Source organism: Aquarana catesbeiana, linkage group LG08 (assembly GCF_042186555.1).
Source record: "Aquarana catesbeiana isolate 2022-GZ linkage group LG08, ASM4218655v1, whole genome shotgun sequence".
Lineage (NCBI taxonomy): Eukaryota > Metazoa > Chordata > Amphibia > Anura > Ranidae > Aquarana > Aquarana catesbeiana.
In genome coordinates this window covers 72,385,606-72,405,293 of record NC_133331.1, presented here as the reverse complement: position 1 = coordinate 72,405,293, position 19,688 = coordinate 72,385,606, and the positions used below count along the sequence as shown (strand labels likewise).

The 19,688-nt window shown below is 41.8% G+C and overlaps 1 protein-coding gene across 2 annotated transcripts in view; it reads right to left on the bottom strand.

Moving 5' to 3' along the window:
• Positions 1–19,688, bottom strand: part of LOC141105837 (transient receptor potential cation channel subfamily V member 6-like) — a 77,294-nt gene that overhangs the window by 44,639 nt on the left and 12,967 nt on the right. For both annotated transcript variants that reach the window (XR_012235662.1, XM_073595967.1), the window contains exon 2: positions 3,374–3,471. Coding sequence is in view for 1 of the 2 variants with exons in the window: in XM_073595967.1 (XP_073452068.1) it covers positions 3,374–3,471 (98 nt within the window). In the remaining variant the exon portion in view is untranslated. The remainder of the gene's footprint in view (positions 1–3,373; positions 3,472–19,688) is intronic.

Genomic DNA, 19,688 nt, shown 5'->3' with positions numbered 1-19,688 from the left:
TCACTGATTGGGCTTTTATACAAGTACATGGTACGTTCGGCCTTTCAAGGACAGCACAATTTGGACCCCTTCTTCCCCTGCTATAACATTAGCCTGTCTAAAACCTCCCAAAAACCAGGGACCCTTGGCGATACAGATCATACTATTTATCATCAGGGACATGCAGTCAGGGGAGGCAGGTTTTGAAAAAATAAATAAATAAATAAATAAATAAATAAATAGAGCTTCATCTGGGTAGCTGAAGTCCTACCCCACCGCTGGTCAAAATTTGGGGCTCCTGCCACCTATAGTTCCAGTGATACGGGGCCTCTTGTGCAGCCTGTCAGAAACTACATACAGAGCACCCAGTTTAAATACAAGCTGGCACACTCTGTTTGCAGCAAACTGAGAGGATGAGCTCACAGTGCCTCTCACTTTTTGTCAGAAGCTGAGCTTAATGGACAGCTTGGAGCCTTGGACCAATGGTAAAGCACCATTGGAACAAGCTGTCCAATAAAAATGCTGCAGTGGAGGCTCTCCTCTCAATTCAGTGGCATAGAAGGGGGCATGTGTCTGTCTAAAAAGACAGATGCTCCCTTCCAGCCCAGCCCTCCTAACTAGAAGGAAAAACCATGGGTTTATGGGTAGAAGATTTACCCATAATCCCATGTTTTTCTCACACAGTAAAGAGAGAGAATGAGAATCTGCTGCTGCTGAAAAGGTACTGTTTTAATCAAGCTAAATCATATATTATGCTACAGTGGGGTAAAAAAGTATTTAGTCAGCCACCAATTGTGCAAGTTCTCCCACTTTAAAAAGATGAGAGAGGCCTGTAATTGTCATCATAGGTATACCTCAAACTACGAGAGACAAAATGTGGAAACAAATCCAGACAATCACATTGTCTGATTTTTGAAAGAATTTATTTGCAAATTATGGTGGAAAATAAGTACTTGGTCACCTACAAACAAGTAAGATTTCTGGCTCTCACAGACCTGTATCTTCTTCTTTAAGAGGCTCCTCTGTCCTCCACTCATTACCTGTATTAATGGCACCTGTTTGAACGTGTTATCAGTATAAAAGACACCTGTCCACAACCTCAAACAGTCACACTCCAAACTCCACTATGGTGAAGACCAAAGAGCTGTCAAAGGACACCAGAAACAAAATTGTAGACCTGCACCAGGCTGAGAAGACTGAATCTGCAATAGGCAAGCAGCTTGGTGTGAAGAAATCAACTATGGGAGCAATAATTAGAAAATGGAAGACATACAAGACCACTGATAATCTCCCTCCATCTGGGGCTCCACGCAAGATCTCACCCTGTGGGGTCAAAATAATCACAAGAACGGTGAGCAAAAATCCCAGAACCACACGGGGGACCTAGTGAATGACCTGCAGAGAGCTGGGACCAACGTAACAAAGGCTACCATCAGCAACACACTATGCCGCCAGGGACTCAGATCCTGCAGTGCCAGACGTATCCCCCTGCTTAAGCCAGTACATGTCCGGGCCTGTCTGAGGTTTGCTAGAGAGCATTTGGATGATCTTGAAGAGGATTGGGAGAATGTCATATGGTCAGATGAAACCAAAGTAGAACTGTTTGGTAAAAACACAACTCATCGTGTTTGGAGGAGAGAGAATGCCGAGTTGCAACCAAAGAACACCATACCTACTGTGAATCATGGGGGGTGGCAACATCATGCTTTGGGGCTGTTTCTCTGCAAAGGGAACAGGACGACTGATCCATGTACATGAAAGAATGTATGGGGCCATGTATCGTGAGATTTTGAGTGCAAATCTCCCATCAGCAAGGGTATCGAAGATGAAATGTGGCTGGGTCTTTCAGCATGACAATGATCCCAAACACACCGCCAGGGCAACGAAGGAGTGGCTTTATAAGAAGCATTTCAAGGTCCTGGAGTGGCCTAGCCAATCTCCAGATCTCAACCCCATAGAAAACCTTTGGAGGGAGTTTAAAGTCTGTGTTGCCCGGCGACAGCCCCAAAACATAACTGCTCTAGAGGAGATCTGCATGGAGGAATGGGCCAACATACCAGCAACAGTGTGTGACAACCTTGTGAAGACTTACAGAAAACGTTTGACCTCTGTCATTGCCAACAAAGGATATATAACAAAGTATTGAGATGAACTTTTGATATTGACCAAATACTTATTTTCCACCATAATTTGCAAATAAATTCTTTAAAAAAAAAAATCAGACAGACAATGCGATTGCCTGGATTTGTTTCCACATTTTGTCTCTCATAGTTGAGGTCTACCTATGATGACAATTACAGGCGTCTCTCATCTTTTTAAGTGGGAGAACTTGCACAAATGGTGGCTGACTAAATACTTTTTTGCCCCACTGTATATGTGATAGCATAATAATTTATTATTTATCCATTTACTGTGAAATTACTGGTTTGAAGTTATAACTTCAAACGTCAGTAATTAGTTTGTTAAGCCACCTGCTTGAGTACAGTTTTTGAAAATATAGTAAAATTACCTTAAAAACAATAATTATTTGTATATTACTTATGGTAATTAACCACTTGCCACCCAGGCCAATTCTGACACTTCTCTCCTACATGTAAAAATCATCATTTTTTTTGCTAGAAAATTACTCAGAACCCCCAAACATATATTTTTTAGCAGACACCCTAGGGAATAAAATGATGCTTCTGCTGAAATCTTGTGAAAACTTTTTGCTAAAATGCAGCACAGGCTCTCCCAAGATGGCATCAAGACATATTAGTCTTATGCTGGGCTCCACAGAACTTCTACAGAAGTAGAGAAAAATCTCAGCCACCGCACACCATACAGGCCCAGCGTGTAATAAGCGATAGCAGCCTCAGCTTAACTTCATCCAGATTCCAACATGTCTTGCCCCACCCATGGGGCTTAGTCATTGAGGTAAGGACTCCTAGCCTGATCTGTACCCTCAGTGGAATACACCGATTGGAGAATATAGATGCTGGAGTGGAGACCCCAAAGTCAGCTTAGGTGCACTATGCTGGGCAGCCTGGGCTCCACATAGCACCAGTAATAAGCAGCAGTTACATGAGTGACCAGCACTCCTTGGGTATAGCCTCCAGCCATCCTCCTGCCTACACATCTGCGACACATGGAGGTGGGGCTTTCTCTCGACCATTTATTCAGATTGAACAAAATAAATTGGGCAAGCCCGAAATTTTATTTTATCCATTCAAACTAAGATGTAAGTACAGTTTGCAGCTGTAATGAGCCTTGGAGGTCATTTATGCAATTATTTGCAAAAACAATAAAAATAAAAGTTTTTTTATTGTAGATTTTACTCCCCACAATAATTAAGCATTATACATTCCTTTTAAATACAGGATCACATAGAAGTGCATTATAAAGAGCTACTTACCTCTGACATACAGGTCAGTGCTGTCACAATCTAGCAGTTTTTTCATTGCCCCCATGTCATTCTCCCTGGCTGCATTCAGCAGTGGATACTCCCTGATCCTAGATACAAAAAAAAAAAAAAAAAAAATGTATAAATCTATATATATGTTAATGTGCTATTAAAGCTGAACTCCAGGCAAACAGATGAAAGTGATTGTAAATCCACACCTTGTAAAAACAACCCATTCAGTTTAAAATAAAGATGAAAGGCAAAACATTTGTGTATAGATAAAATACATTCACACCTTGGAAAAGGTGCAAAGATAGATCCAAAGTCTCCACCAGATGGTAGACCATAATGACCACCATAAAGAGTCATAATGGCATGCTCCGTAAGACGTCACAAGATGAAACGCATAGGGTGGAGCATCATGCTGATTTCATTGTGTAACCGGAAGTGACCTGGAAGTTGTCCATTTGCTGGGTTGTATGCATTTTCTCAATGCCCCATGGTGCTGAATAAATTGCATTTTTTAAAATTAAATAATAGCTGCTGGATGATTTTATACTCTATGGGGCGTTTGCTCTCATTCTCTTTCTGAGAAAATGTGGCTGGAAGCTGCAGTTGGGAACCCCTAATATATCTGGTTACCTGCGGACACTAAGAAGGAGTGGGGGAGACACAGTAGACATGGTACATCATCACATATGCCTTTATGACTTCTATTTGACTAGGGGATCATATTGGCCTGGTAAGCTTCCATTTGCTACCACCTGGTGGAGGCTTTGGGCCTATCATTGAAAATGAAAGTAAAAGAAAATCCCATATTTTGGATTGTGGCCAGAAAAGTAATAGAGGGAAAACTTAATGAGGACACTAGTTCTGGTGACCTGGAAGGTCAAATTACCTTAATTTTCAGAGATTTCCCCCCCCCCCCCCCCGATTTCCTGTTTTGGCTATGGGACAAGGCGTGAAGCTAATTCTCCCCAATGGGGCACTCAGGTCCAAAAAAAAAAAAAAAACCTGATCATTTATAAAGCTCCCTTACTCTATCCAAAATGCCTTTGGTTCTACTTTTATTGTGAAGTCATCTGCATTAGAGAATACGAAAAATCTTCTCTAAATATTTTGGAGCCTATCTTGGCCATCCCAGAACGTTGGTAGGTGTGTCAATAGCTGATGGTTTGCTAGGGACTGAGATTCTGATTTATCATAAAACAAGTTTGTCAAACTGAAAACGTGTGAGCAGAATTCCAGAAAGTCTTGGCTTATGTATATTATTGTAATGCGGGTATATCTACTGCAGGAACATGCCTATTTCACCATCTAGGTGTGTAAAAAAAAAACAAAAAAAAAAACAAAAAAAAAAAAAAAAACCACACACACATTCTTCTGGATGTGATTATTAATAAATCATTATTGTATAAAAAGGGACCCAATTCCACCCTAGTATATGCATCAATGGGAGTAGTTATTCAGATTTACTGAAAGAAAGCATCTATGTTGACTCTTTTAGGTACCCAGAAGAGATATGCCCTGTTCCTTGGTCGGAACGTTTTTTCTGGAGCAGTTGTTGATGGGAATACCAGAGTAGAAAACAAGTCCTCTATAAAAAGAGATTTGAAAAAAAAATTAAAAAATAAAAATAGCCTCTCCGTAGCTCCTATTGTAATGATAGAACTGATAGGCATGAGGGTTAAAGCTAGGGGGTGTTGTGAAATTATGCCATTTCAGCTACCATATTGAACACAAATTAGTACAATGTTATTTTAATAGATCGATTTGTAGTAAATATATAAAAAAAAGAAAAAAAAAATGTTTAAATGGTTTTCTCTTGTTCTATAGTAGTACCTTTGTTTGTGAATGTTTGGCTATGGATATTGAGGTGGTGGTTCAAGATAACAGCTTTAAGTGATAACCCATATACTTTTATGTCGTTTTTATGTACAATGCACACCGCCATGTATCGAGATCCATTTGTGAAAAAACTATTTGGAGTTGACCCGAAGGGCAAACTGTAGGCCAACACTTCCAAACTGCAGCCTAAAGATGTGCCAATGAACTGTAACCCAACTAATTGTACATAGTTCTGTTTTTTGGAGTATCCCACTCAATCCCCTCAACCCTATCACAGTTGATCCAAAAATAAAAATTAACAAAAAAAAGGAACACCCCTAGCAGCGGTGGCCTGTCCATAAGGGGGGTCGGATGCCCCTGTGCCCCTTATCTACATGCGGGGCGCTGGATGCATGGATTCCAATGGGGTTTTTTTTTTTGGGGGGGGGTTTGAAGCACGGGATTAAAGCCAGAGGCTCTAATAGGCTTCAAAAAAAGGGTAGGTTCGAGGTGCAGGGAGCACACACACTTGAGTGACAATAGCGAATGAATATTCACTATCGTCACAGTGATTTTCCTCCCGGCCAATCAGGAAGCGGTTCCCGACTGGCTGAAAGGACAGGCGATCCTATTGGATGCCTAGGAGGAGGAGGGAGGAGACGCGATGAAAGCTGCCGCCAGTAGGAGCGCTGCCCACCAACTACCTAGATGGGGTGTGGGGCTGGATGACCGACACAAAAAAAAAAAAAAAGGGGAAGAGCACACACACACACACACACACACACACACACACACACACACACACACACACACACACCAGCCGCCACCACTGACACCTAGACTGTTCTTTGAGGAAAAGAGTGACTGTTTGTGTCCCTGGCTGCGAGGCAATCTTCTGGGGAAAAAGAGACATGCGCAATTTCCAGCAGCTCTTCGGGGTAGCGCTGCATTAAGAAGAAAGGCCGTTCAGTGGTTGGTTAGGCAGCTCAGCGAAGCTGCATTTAAGGGAAGTAAAGTATAATATAAAAATGCAGGAGATGAGGAAAGATGCCTAAAGAAATTATGAGTCTTAAAACTGTATCCTTCAAACCTAGAACAATGTCATTACCCTCAAGAACGCAATCCAGCAACTGAGATCTAAGGTGTTTCAACTATTAACTTCTAAACTAATTTCTTCCAATTTCATGCAGTTTACGAACCATAATGCATTGCTGGCAGCGTTCAACCTGCCTGCCTTTGTGACACTCATACATACATTTTTGTACATCCATAGTTAACATTATCAATCCAATTTCTCTACTCGACTCTGTAAAGGTATGGTCAATGAACACAGCGCAATGCAGATCTTTTACGTTCCATTTAGAGACTGATTAAAGCTGAAGAAGGAGGCCCTGGGCAAAACAGTATCCAAATTACACCAGGCCAATTACACCAGGAGTAATTAAATATGAAGCAGCTCAGACCGGTTTTTATATAAAAACAAAAAAAAAAAAATTATGTTAATATGCTACACAGCCATCAGCACTTAGAACATGTTTGTAGGCCAGCAATGTTATATCAGAAAAAAAAAAAAAAAGAGACAGATAGATTAGATAGAAATCTATCTAGTCTATCCATCTATGTGATTGGAGTGTGATTACATCTCGCAATAGACTGATAATTGAATATACCAAAAAATTTTAAAGCATATTCTTGAGCCAATACAGAAAACTTTAAAGTGGAGTTCCATCCACTTTTACAACTCTTCAGCATCCCTCACTAAACTGTGCACTGTAAACAAATTGGATATTTTTTTATTTTTTTTCTCAGCACCTACTGTATATCTGCTGTATTTATTTTTCACTTCCTCCTCCCTGGCCGCGACCCATCGCATCATTTCCTGTTTGCAATGTCTTCTGGGAAGGGGCGGCAACTTCCTCTGAAACTGCCGTTGCTATGGAAACCTGACCTGAAACCTATTACACTGCTTGTTCTGCACTGAGCATGTGCGAGATATGCAAGGATGAGATCCAGGAAGAAATATAGTCTGGCTTCAGATGCCCACACTTAAGATGGCCACAGCCTGCTGTAAGTTTATAAAATAACAAACTACTGCTATAAACCAACAAAACAGACCTTAGTTTACAGACTAACTTTACTAGAATACATTAAGCTTGTGTATTATAGGGGTATTTTTATTTAAAAAGTATACCGCTTTAAGGAAAAAGTAATAAAAGGAAAAGGATAAAACTGTACCACAACATGAGGATTGCTTGTTTATATACTTGCTTATAAAAAGGTTATTAAAAAAATCAGTAATATTAGTTATCATCTGAATAACATGAAGTCCATGAGGTCCACTGTGATGTGAAAGAGCCTAGTTTATCAGAGAAGACTGCAAAGTGTTTTTTATAAGAGTATCGAACATTAACCCTTCTTATTACTTAATTAATATTAGGTCTCAGTGGATTTCCATTTTGCAGTTATAGTTACCGTGTTTCCCCGAAAAAAGGCCCTACCCCCGAAAATAATCCCTAGTTTAAAAAAGGGTTTTGAAATCCCAAAATGCACTGTATTATATAATGCAAACTGTGTATGTTTGTTCATTACAGCGATCAGCTGATCCCCCGCTGACAGCTGGGAGGAGAGGAGGAGAGCAGTGGGGCCCTCCCTCTGCAGTGCTCGGAGCCGGGAAGACCGATCAGGTGGGCAATGGAAGCGCCGAGCGGCGCTCAGCTGATCCCCTACTGCACCCCTCTTCTCCTCATCTGCCAGCGGAGGATCTCGAACCCTCCTCCCTCTGCAGTGCTTGGAGCGGGAAAGACCAATCAGGCGGGTTATGCAAGCACTACAAGAAGGTATTTATCACAAATAGATGACAGAAACATGTACAGTTTACATGATATAATACTGTAATACAATGCATTTTAGGATTTTACAAGCACTTTTAACTCAGTTCCACTGGCCACTGGGGATTCCTGACAGGCAGGGAGGGAGATGGGGAGAGAAGACAGCACATGACAAGCCCTACCCCAAAAATAAGTCCCACTGGGTCTTTTGTTGCCAAAATTAATAGAAGACCCGGGCTTATTTTCGGGAAAACACAGTAGGCATGCTGCAATAAGAATGTGTCATCATACTTCTAAATTGGGTTGGTATGTTATTGATAGAAAGGTTGAGTAGGGCAAGATGAGAGGTAGGTCTAATGATAAAGCCAGCTACTGAGGATATTTAAAAAAGGCCCGGGCTGTTTAGATAACAGTTCCTTATAAGTCAATATGTTGTTTTGTAACCATGGGAAAGCTCTTAGGTTAGGTATAAGATTGAGGATACAAAATAAGGTAGTACTGAGTACTACCAGGGAGGCAGACTTTTTAGGCTAAGAACCAGTGGAGAAGATATAGCAGTATAAAAAATATAAATTTATTGAAAAATACAATATCTAAAAAACAAATGACAATTGTAATATATAGCATCTATGAGTATTGTGCAGTGAGCCCTTGTATGTCTACGCGTTTCAACGTTAGGCTTCCTCAGGACACGGCCAAGGTTCACAGATGAGACAGAGAAGGAAATATGTCTCTCTATCTTAAATTGGAATGCAAAATTATGCAAGTCACGGTAGCATGAGAAAGTTCAATCAGCAGTAAGAAAGTATATTAGATATAGCTAAATATCTCAGCAGGGGCATGTAAACAATATTCCTAATTAAGGGAGCAGCCATTAGAGGGAGGAGGGCCAACACCGGATTCACCACTTAGATCCTGGATTTAGTATCAGCAATGCTGAAGGCTCAATACAATCTCATCGCTGCATATTCAGGATACAAATAATCCAGCGTGCCCCTGGGAGACAGCAATACACAGTGCACGCTGGATTATTTGTATCCTGAATATGCAGCGATGGGATTGTATTGAGCAGAGTATTGCAGAGTAAGTCATTTGTAACTGCTGTAATGATGTATTATTACCTGTAGGTGGCAGCGTTGGACCAGAAATTAATATCACATTCAGCTTTGTAGCTGTAATGTTCCTGATCAAGTACGGCCAGCTTGAATTTAGCATTCTTCATAGCATTCCTCGAGTACAGTAAGAGCAAAAAAAAAATAAGGAACAGAAAGAAGCACATAAAAAAAAAAAAAAAAGGGTGAATAAACTCAGTGTGCGAAAACTTTCACAAGGTCTCAGGGGGGATTACAGCTCCATATGACCCAGCTCAGATTTCCTGGTGCCATTAAAAACTGAGGCAGAGGCACACAGAAATATCTGTACAGCAGGGCTCTCATCAAGTATTCACAGATTGCCACTCTTGAGGGAGCCTGTGTAGTGGGGAATTAGAAGGGGAGGTTTGCATCTTCCTCCGGTAGTAAATCCCATTTTCTTGCGAGTGACAGGCCTTCAACTGTCATGATGACAAAAGTGCAGTTTTCTCTTGTTATGAGAATTTTTGTAGGAAATCCCTAAAAGTATGGGATTTTATGGTTTTGAAATAGCTTAGTGAGGGTTGCAAGCTTCTTGCAGGCCATCATGGTATGTTGAGACAAATATGCAGCTATTTCAGTATTCGCAGAGGGACCTGGAAGTGAAGGATTTTGCCTAGCAGATCGCATGAGCTCATCTTTAACATGAAAGAAGTGGGTGTGAGCAATACCATCCCTGGGGACCTGCTCAGGCAGGAATTTTGAGAGACGGTGTGCTCAGTCCACTATCACTTCCCTGTCAGGGGTATCTGGCAATACATTTCTGGACATTGCCTAAGATCAGCTGGGGCTACGGATTTGTTCACCCCTTGCAGTTTGAGGTTATTCCTGCGTGACCTGTCCTCTAGGTTGGCCAGTTTGTTTTTCATGACCTGGATATCTTCCTCTGACCTGTTATATGCATCCACTAACTCATTGTGGGCTGTAGCGAATTCCCCCATTTTGCCCTCAATGCAATTGATCCGATCCCCTATGGATGAGACATTAGTTTTCAATTGTGAGATGCAGTTTAACATGTCTCTGTGCAATGAGCCCCGAAGCGTAACAAGCATGTCCCTTATAACTTTATCGCTCAGTGGCTGCCCTATAGTGGGTAAATCAGTAATCTGTTCCACAAACTCCCTGGTGATGTCCTGTGAGAGATCACAATCCCCCAGCTCACCTGCATATTTGTGTGCTGATGATCGGCTGCTGATTGGGGAGGTTCCAGGGGATGATCTACAACTGTCCCCCTGGGATGATGATCCAGGTTTGGCTGAATTGCTGACCGCTCGGATGCTTCCTTGATGCTGGCGGTGCCATGGATCGGAGGCCGCAATGCCATCTTGAGGCCCAGGTGTACTCGCAGAGCAGAAAAAAAAAAAGTGAGTTTCCACCTCCCTTTCATTGATTTGCTCTTCCTCAATGTTCCTCAGGGTCAGCAGAATGCAGGGAACCGAAAAAGAGCCTCAGATGCTTGCCCACATCGCTGGATGGCAATGGATGCTGGCGGGTCTCTCTGGAGCTCTCTTCTTACACAGCCATCAACTCCAGCTGCTGGCCACGCCCCTAGATTTTTGCAATTTGACGTGTGCATAAGTTTACGGCTTGATAGGTTTGGCATTTACTCAATGCAACCCCATGTTTTAAAATTGTACCAGCACAATTTTCCTGCACACAAATTGTGCAACATAAATTATATCTATATCTCGGGTAAAACAAGTATTGAACACGTCATTGTTTTTCTAGGGAAATATAAACTTTTGTTTCCAATGATTTTTATTCAGAAAAATGTTCAAGGTATACAAAGCCAACATTCGCTATTGTATCAAGCAACAGTCGCTGGTTATAAACTAGGGTAAAAATGCACTGTGTGTATCGATATATTTCTGAATTTGAAAGCTGAAACTTCTCCTGGAGAAACAGTTTCGACAAAACACCACTATGGTCACAGAAGTCTGCTATTCAAAGCAAATCTTTGTTGCCCCACCAAGCAGTTTTGAGGGTGAAGGCCTGAAGCGAATGAAGGATTAAAAAGTAGTGGAACCGGGGGGGGGGGGGGGGGGTGTGTAAGGATTTAAATCCATGCATAGACAGTAATCTGTCCCATAGGTTCAATGAAAATGGTAGAGTTGGGCAAAGCATTACCGGTCTGTCCTTAGCCTACATCCATGTTAAGTGATTTATCTCCTTATTGGGGTATAGGGGCTACTCCAAAGACATCTAGAGCAGCCTGGAGTGTCATGTATTGAAGCGGATCATCTGAGCCAACTGCGCCACGTAGAAATATTTATTTAATTAGGTCCGGTAAACCCAGGCCCCCCCCTCAATTTAGGGGTGTGCAAGGCAAATATATTTCCAAAGCTGCTATTTTCAGAAACAATGAATCAGACCAAGACAGAAGTACAGTTAAATCACACTTGATTAATAATAAAAGTAAATAGAACAAACGTAGTCAAAATATAGCCAAAGTTCAGTAACCGGAATGGATAGTCAGACAAGCCAGAAAGTCAGGAGCCGGGGATCAGCAAGCAGGATCTGGAGCCAGAAGGAATGTCAGCCAAGGAAGTCTTTAACAGGAACACAGGAGATCATCTTGGTCAACATCACAGAGACTAAGGCAGAGATCATCTGGGCTGGACGGCTTAAGTAGGCAGGACTGACGAGCAGGATATCATCAACCGGTGAGACACTGAAGAGATAGGAGCTGGCAATTAGCCGACAGCTGAGCGGCCAGCTCAGAGAAGGAAGGGCTGAGCCCAGCCCTGACAGCTATTGACACAAATTTTTCACCACTTTTCGGTAACAAGCCATGCAATCCAGACATACAAAGACACCAAAACAAATAGGTTTAGATAATTACGTTAAGTTAAGCTATGTGTAATAAAATGGAATGACACAGCGAAAAAGTATTGAACACATGAAGAAAGGGGAGTTCAAAAAGGCATGGAAAGACAAGACACCAGCTAAAAATCTATCAGTGATTAGAAAGCTGCCCCTTGTCAGCGCAAATTAATATCAGCTGGTTCAGTCTCAACTGATGGCCTATAAAAAGGGGTCTTATTACCAAGGTGTCACACAAGAAACATCTCATGATGGGTAAAGGCAAAGAGCTCTCTCAAGACCTTTGCAACCTTATTGTTACAAAACATACTGATGGCATTGGTTACAGAAGGATTTCTAACTTGTTGAATGTTCCAGTGAGCATGGTTGGGGACATATCTGGAAGTGAAAAGAACATCATTTCACCATAAACCGGCATCGACCAGGTACTCCCCACAAGATTTGACAGGGGAGTAAAAAGAATTATCAGAAGAGTTTTCCCAAGAGCCAAGGACCACTTGTAGAGAGCTTCAGAAAGACCTGGGATTAGCAAGTATAAATTGTGTCAAAAGAAAACAATAAGTAATGCACTCAACCGCCATGGCCTGTATGCACATTCACCATGCAAGACTCCATTGCTGAAGAAAAAGCATGTTGAAACTTGTTTAAAGTTTGCTGCACAACATTTAAACAAGTCTGTGAAATGCTGGGAGAATATAGGCTGGTAGATGAGACCAAAATTTAACTCTTTGGATGCCATAATACACACCACGTTTGTGTCCCCTTGTTCCTTTCTATTATTCATTTGAACCAGGGATGGAGGCACATATTATCATATTTATACCTCATTTAAAGTTCCAAACCTTTCCCCTTCCTTTGTGTCAGGGCTGGGCTCAGCCCTCCCTTCTCAGAGCTCAGGTTGCTCAGCTGTCGGTTAAATTGCCAGCATTCCACAGTGACTCAGAAAGAAGAGAGAAACAGGGGCGCACCTGTTTCTCTTTTCTTTCGGTTTCTACTAGGATCCCCCATCCTTGAGGGCAGCAAGGCCTGTGTTGACGTACCATTTATATGGTGATCCACCTGTGCGCAGGAGTCGTTTTTTTCTTTGTTGCTATTTTATTCCACAGTGACTCACCTGGTGATCATTCCTGCTGGTCAGCCAGCCCCTTCTGGCTATTTAAATTGCCTGATTCATGGCTGCTGGTCAGCCAGCCCCTTCTGGCTATTTAAATTGCCTGATTCATGGCTGCTGGTCAGCCAGCCCCTTCTGGCTATTTATGCCAAGGTTTTTAACAGTTTGGAGGTCAAATGGCACTGCACATGACCCCAAAAACATCCCTATACCAACAGCGAAGTTTGGAGGTGGAATATCATGGTGTGGGGCTGTTTATCAGCATACAATACTGACAGACATCTGTAGCACCCTCTAGTGTGCTAGAAGTGGTAGTAAATAGTTTTTTTTTGTTAAGTGTAGGTAAATTCCAGGCTGCCAAGCCTGTGTTGGGAGTGACTCAGGAAGAGCTGGGTGACTCACAGGCAGCATCGCTGAGACCTCCCACTTCTCTCCAGAACATTTTAGAATCTTCTGGAAAGGAAGGAGGAGAGGAAAAGTGGAGCTGCCTGTGGTTTTACTGAGGAGCCATGACCAATCTGCAACTTAGATTGGCAGAGGGCAGGCCTCCTTAACCACTTCCCTACCCACATATAGTCATATGACGTCCTGGGATGGGATCTCCCATCCTGGGTGGACGTCATATGACATCCTGGGATTCCCGGCCGTCTAGGGGGCGCGCGCGCACCGCCGCGTTGCTCGGGACCCGGTGCGGGTGCCCGGCGGCCGCGATGTCCGCCGGGCACACGGGATTGCCCGTTAACCGGGTCGGACCGTGGATCTGTGTGTGTAAACACACAGATCCACAGCCTATCAGCTCTGAGGAGAGCGATCTGTGTTCCCAGAACGGAGGAACACTGATCGGTCTCCTCCCCTTGTACGTCCCCTCCCCCTACAGTTAGAAGCATTCCCTAGGAAACATATTTAACCCCTCCCCGCCCCCTAGTGGTTAACCCCTTCACTGTCTGTCACATTTACACAGTAATCAATGCAATTTTATAGCATTGATCGCTGTATAAATGTGAATGGTCCCAAAAATGTGTCAAAAGTGTCCGATGTGTCCGCCATAATGTCGCAGTCACGAAAAAAAAATTGCGATCGCCGCTAAAAAAATAAATAAATATTTTTTTTTTTTTTTAAATGCCATAAATCTATCCCGTATTTTGCTATAACTTTTGCGCAAACCAATCAATATACGCTTATTGCGATTTTTTTACCAAAAATATGTAGAAGAATACGTATCGGCCGAAACTGAGGAAAAAAATTTGTTTTTTAAAAAAAAAAAATTGGGATATTTATTATAGCAAAAAGTAAAAAATATTGTGTTTTTTCAAAATTGTCGCTCTTTTGTTTATAGCGCAAAAAATAAAAACCGCAGAGGCGATCAAATACCACCAAAAGAAAGCTCTATTTGTGGGGAAAAAAGGACGTCAATTTTTTTGGGTACAACGTTGCACGACCGCGCAATTGTCGTTTAAAGTGCGACAGCGCTGAAAACTAAAAATTGGCCAGGGAAGGAAGGGGGTGAAAATGCCCTGTATTGAACCGGTTAAATACTGAGGGTCAGCTCAGATGGGGAGGAGTTGAGGGTGGAAGCTGGAGAGCTAGGCTGTCATGGCCTTGGAGGGAGCTTCCCAGTCTGGGGGGGGGGTGACCTTGGGCCTGGGCTCGGGTGCGGACAGGGCCCTCTGAGAACACGTGTAGGAGTCCTTGACAGGAGGCATGGGAGCAAGGAGAGGACAGCAGGAGGGCACTGCTGGGCAAGTCTCCAGGGAGGAACTACAGTCGCAGCCAAGAGGGCTGGTGAGTGTCATACAATCAGGAGGCATGCCTGAGAGGACTGGGTACAAGCAGTCTGGGATAGGTGCAGAGCCAGTGGAGTGGACTGTGATGGTATGGGCAGTGGAGAGAGAGGCAGCTGCTGCCAGGAGGGCTGGCAGGGCCTGAAGATGTGGTATTGGGCTCTAGTAGCTTTGGGCCTGGTTGAGCCAGTGTTAGGCCCATCTATCAGTGCTAGCTGATCTTGAAGAGTGAGGTCAAGCAAACTGCTGGAGAGTGAGATCAAGAGTTGTGCTGGATCAAGATTTGAAGAGTGTGGAAGAACGGGCCAAAATCACACCTGAGCAATGCATGCAATTAGTTTCTCCATACAGGAGCCTGTGTCTTGAAGCTGTCATTACCAACAAAAGGATTTTGTACGAAGTATTAAATACATTTCAGGTAGCGTGTTCAATCATTTTTCCCTGTGTCATTCCATTTTATTACACGTAACTTAATTTCTGAATTTATTTGTTTTGGCTTCTTTGTATGTATGGATTGCGTGGGTTGGTAGCGACATGTGGTGAAAATTTCATGTCAACAATAGCACCTTTAGAAATACATTTACCTAGAGAAATGGTGACGTGTTCAAAATATATTTTACTCGCTGTATATGACTATTAAAGTTAATTATTTCCTGGACTCCTTTTTTCAGAATGAGTCCAGGAAATAATTAACTTTAAACTTAATAAAAAGCGGCTAATAGGAGGCTAAACAATCTAAACACACAAAGCCAGTTTTAAACATTGTGTTCCACTCGGATACAATTCAAGTCCTAGAAAAAGAACAATGAGATTCCACTGATTGAATTTGTTTCATAGTCAGGTTGAAAAAAAGACACAAGTTTAACTAGTTAAAAAAAATAAATACATGTTGAGGATATTTATTCAATGGAATCGGATATACAGTATCTCACAAAAGTGAGAACACCCCTGACATTTTAGTAAATATTTTATTATATCTTTTCATGTGACAACACTGAAGAAATGACACTTTGCTACAATGTAAAGTAGTGAGTGTACAGCTTGTATAACAGTGTGAATTTGCTGTCCCCTCAAAATAACTCAACACACAGCCAATAATGTCTAAACCACTGGCAACAAAAGTGAGTACACCCCTAAGTGAAATTTTCCAAATTGGGCCCAATTAGCCATTTTCCCTCCCCGGTATCATGTGACTCGTTAGTGTTACAAGGTCTCAGCCAGGTGTAAAAAAATTTCTGTGCCAGTGGTGCCGCCACTTTCCTTATTTTGTGTTAAATTTGGTGTTATCGCTCTCACTCTCTCATACTGGTCACTGGAAGTTTAACATGGCACCTCATGACAAAGAACTCTCTGAGGATCTGAAAAAAAAAAGAATCGTTGCTCTACAGAAAGATGACCTAGACTATAAGAAGATTGCCAAGACCCTGAAACTGAGCTGTAGCATGGTGGCCAAGGCCATACAGCAGTTTAACAGGACAGATTCCACTCAGAACAGGCTTCGCCATTATCGACAAAAGAAGTTGTGTGCAGGTGCTCAGCGTCATATCCAGAGGTTGTCTTTGGGAAATAGACGTATGAGTGCTGCCAGCATTGCTGCAGAGGTTGAAGGGGTGGGGAGGTGGTCAGCCAGTCAGTGCTCAGACCATACGCTGCACACTCCATCAAATTGGTATGCATGGCTGTCATCCCAGAAGGAAGCCTCTTCTAAAGATGAGGCACAAGAAAGCCTGCAAACAGTTTGCTGAAGACAAGCAGACTATGGACATGGATTACTGGAACCATGTCCTGTGGTCTGATGAGACCAAGATAAACTTATTTGGTTCAGATGGTGTCAAGTGAATACTGAAGCAGAACATGATCCCCTCTCTTCCGAGACTGGGCCGCAGGGCAGTATTCCAACATAACGACCCCAAACACACTTCCAAGACGACCACTGCCTTGCTAAAGAAGCTGAGGTAAAGGTGATGGACTGGCCAAGCATGTCTCCAGACCTAAACCCTATTGAGCATCTGTGGGGCATCCTCAAACGGAAGGTGGAGGAGCGCAAGGTCTCTAACATCCACCAGCTATGTGATGTCATCGCGGAGGAGTGAAAGAGGACTCCAGTTGCAACCTGTGAAGCTCTGGTGAACTCCATGCCCAAGAGGGTTAAGGCAGTGCTGGAAAATAATGGTGGCCATACAAAACTTTCACACTTTGGGCCCAATTTGGACATTTTTCACTTATGGGTGTACTCACTTTTGTTGCCAGCGGTTTAGACAAGAATGGCTGTGTGTTGAGTTATTTTGAGGGGACAGCAAATTTATACTGTTATACAAGCAGTATGCTCACTACTTTGTACATTGTAGCAAAGTGTAATTTCTTCAGTGTTGTCACATGAAAAGATAGAATAAAATATTTACAAAAATGTGAGGGGTGTACTCACTTTTGTGACATATTGTGTGTAAAATATATATATATATGTGTGTAAAATATATATATATATATATATGTGTGTAAAATATATATATATATATATATATATATATATATATATATATATATATATATATATATATATATATATATATATATATATATATATATATATATATATATATATATATATATACATACATATACATACACATATATACATACACATATACATACATACATACACATATACATACATACACACACACACATACATATACACACACACTTTTTTTTTTAAAGTGGAGTTAAAAAAAAAAAAAATCATAATCATAATTAGCCCTAATTATCTTATCTCCTTAGCTACTATTTTCCTAGTGGGTTTCCTCGATTTTTCTTACATTAGTCAAACTTTTAAAAATGTTTATTCATTTTTTTAATGTCACAAAAAGCACACAAATGAAAAATAAAATAGTTAATTTCATTTTTCATTTGTAAAAAAAAAAATAATAAAAACCATTGCAACGCTTTAAAATGATACTATAATAATTATGATTCCGGTATAAACAGGACAAATTATAATATCTACAGTAATAAAAAAAAAAAGTACACTGATCAAAATTAGAATATAGGGGGTTATTTACAAAAGGCAAATCCACTTTGCACTGCAAGTGCACTTGGAAGTGCAGTCGCTCTAAATCTAAGGGGTAGATGTGAAATGAGTGGAGGCATTTTGTTATCTAGGTAATGGAAAAAGAAATTACAAAAAAAAAAAAAAAAATAGCCAATAGCAAAAAAGTACATTTTTTTCTGTACGAGTATATAGGGGTGAGAACTAAAGTGGTAAATAACTCAAAACTGGAGCAATACTCACAGAACAAATATAAATTTAAAATGTATCCCCCACCATAAGCCAGCACCACTTAGTGGTCAAAACAGTGCAAAATTTACCATTTGCCTAAAAATGACACGGCACTTGACAGTGACACAAACATTCAAATGGTTGTTCTCAATAAACCAGGAAGGTTATAAGGGCCAGTGTTAATCAAAACCTATAAAACACAAACGAGCTGAGGTTTATTACTCCAACCCCAGTAGCCCTGTGTAAGGGTTTGCGTGAACTCAAGCCACGTAGGTTATAAAGGGTTATGATATTCTTCTAGCAGAAATAGAGTCCTCTTGCTCTACATACCAAATCACCAGCTGATTGCACAAAGAGTTGGACAAGGTGACAACATAGATTTTATCTCTGCAGTATTTCCAACAGGCTGTTTTATGAGCTTATTTAGGATTGGATTGCAAGGTCCACCAATCAGCAGCCTGCAAAGACATGGGTTGTGGCTAGGACCTTTGTGCTTTATGGGACATTCTATAAGAACTCTGAGGATTATTTTTAGCTTGGTTACATTGGGTCTGCCTACTGAGTAGTGTCAATGGCCAGGGTTAATAAACAAATTAAAAAGGGTACTAATGCAGGAGCAAAGACGTATAACAAAATGTATTATAGAATCAGGTGTAGTATGCAAAATATCAAACTTGTGTAAAACCCTCAACACTCCCACTTTTCTATAGAGTTAGAATAGACAATGTCAACCTTAACCAACCTTTCCAAACTTTTCACCCCAGAGGGACCCTTGAAATAATTTTTAGGTCTCAGGGAACCCCTGATAAGATTAGTCTATCGGGAATCATTTATAAAATTACGGTTGTGGTGGCAAGTTGGAGGAATGCCCTCCTTTACAGGGGTGGCCAAAATTGACATCCTTTGAGCCATGCTGCTTGCTCTGCCACGTGGCGTTGGTACTGGAACTATGCATGCACCATCAGGTTTGAGTTCAGTTAGCCACAGCTCAAGGAAACCCTAGCCACCTCTACTGTAGAGGAACCCTAGGGTTCCACGAAACCTAGGTTGAGATCCATCCAGCCCCAACTATGACTGGACCTATGACTTAAAGCGGAATTTCACTCTTCCCTTCTATTATTTTTTTTCCTTGCCTGCTTATCAGATGTTGGCCTGTGCATATTTCAGCAGCCGCTGCCAGGTCCCACACTGCTATGCTTCTCTGATGTCACCAGGAATCGTGCATGTCGCCCAATTCACTAACAGGGGGAAAGTGGGCTTAGTGCAGTGTCATCGGAAGACTATGCCAGAACCCATAAGAGCCAGCATAGTCTTCCAATGATGCTCCACTAGCTCCGCCCCCTCCTCTTCTAGCGCATGAGGTAACATGCATAGCTCCTGGTGCCTCCTAGGATATGAACTTATCTCAGGAGGCCCCGGGGCACTGTCATTTGCCTAGGCCAGGGGTCTCCAAACTGTGGCCCTTTGCTTGCCTTTTTCCATCTCTTTAGGAACTATTCTCCCACTGACTCCAGAGATGGGGAGAACTATTGCTCCCTCTGACACCAATT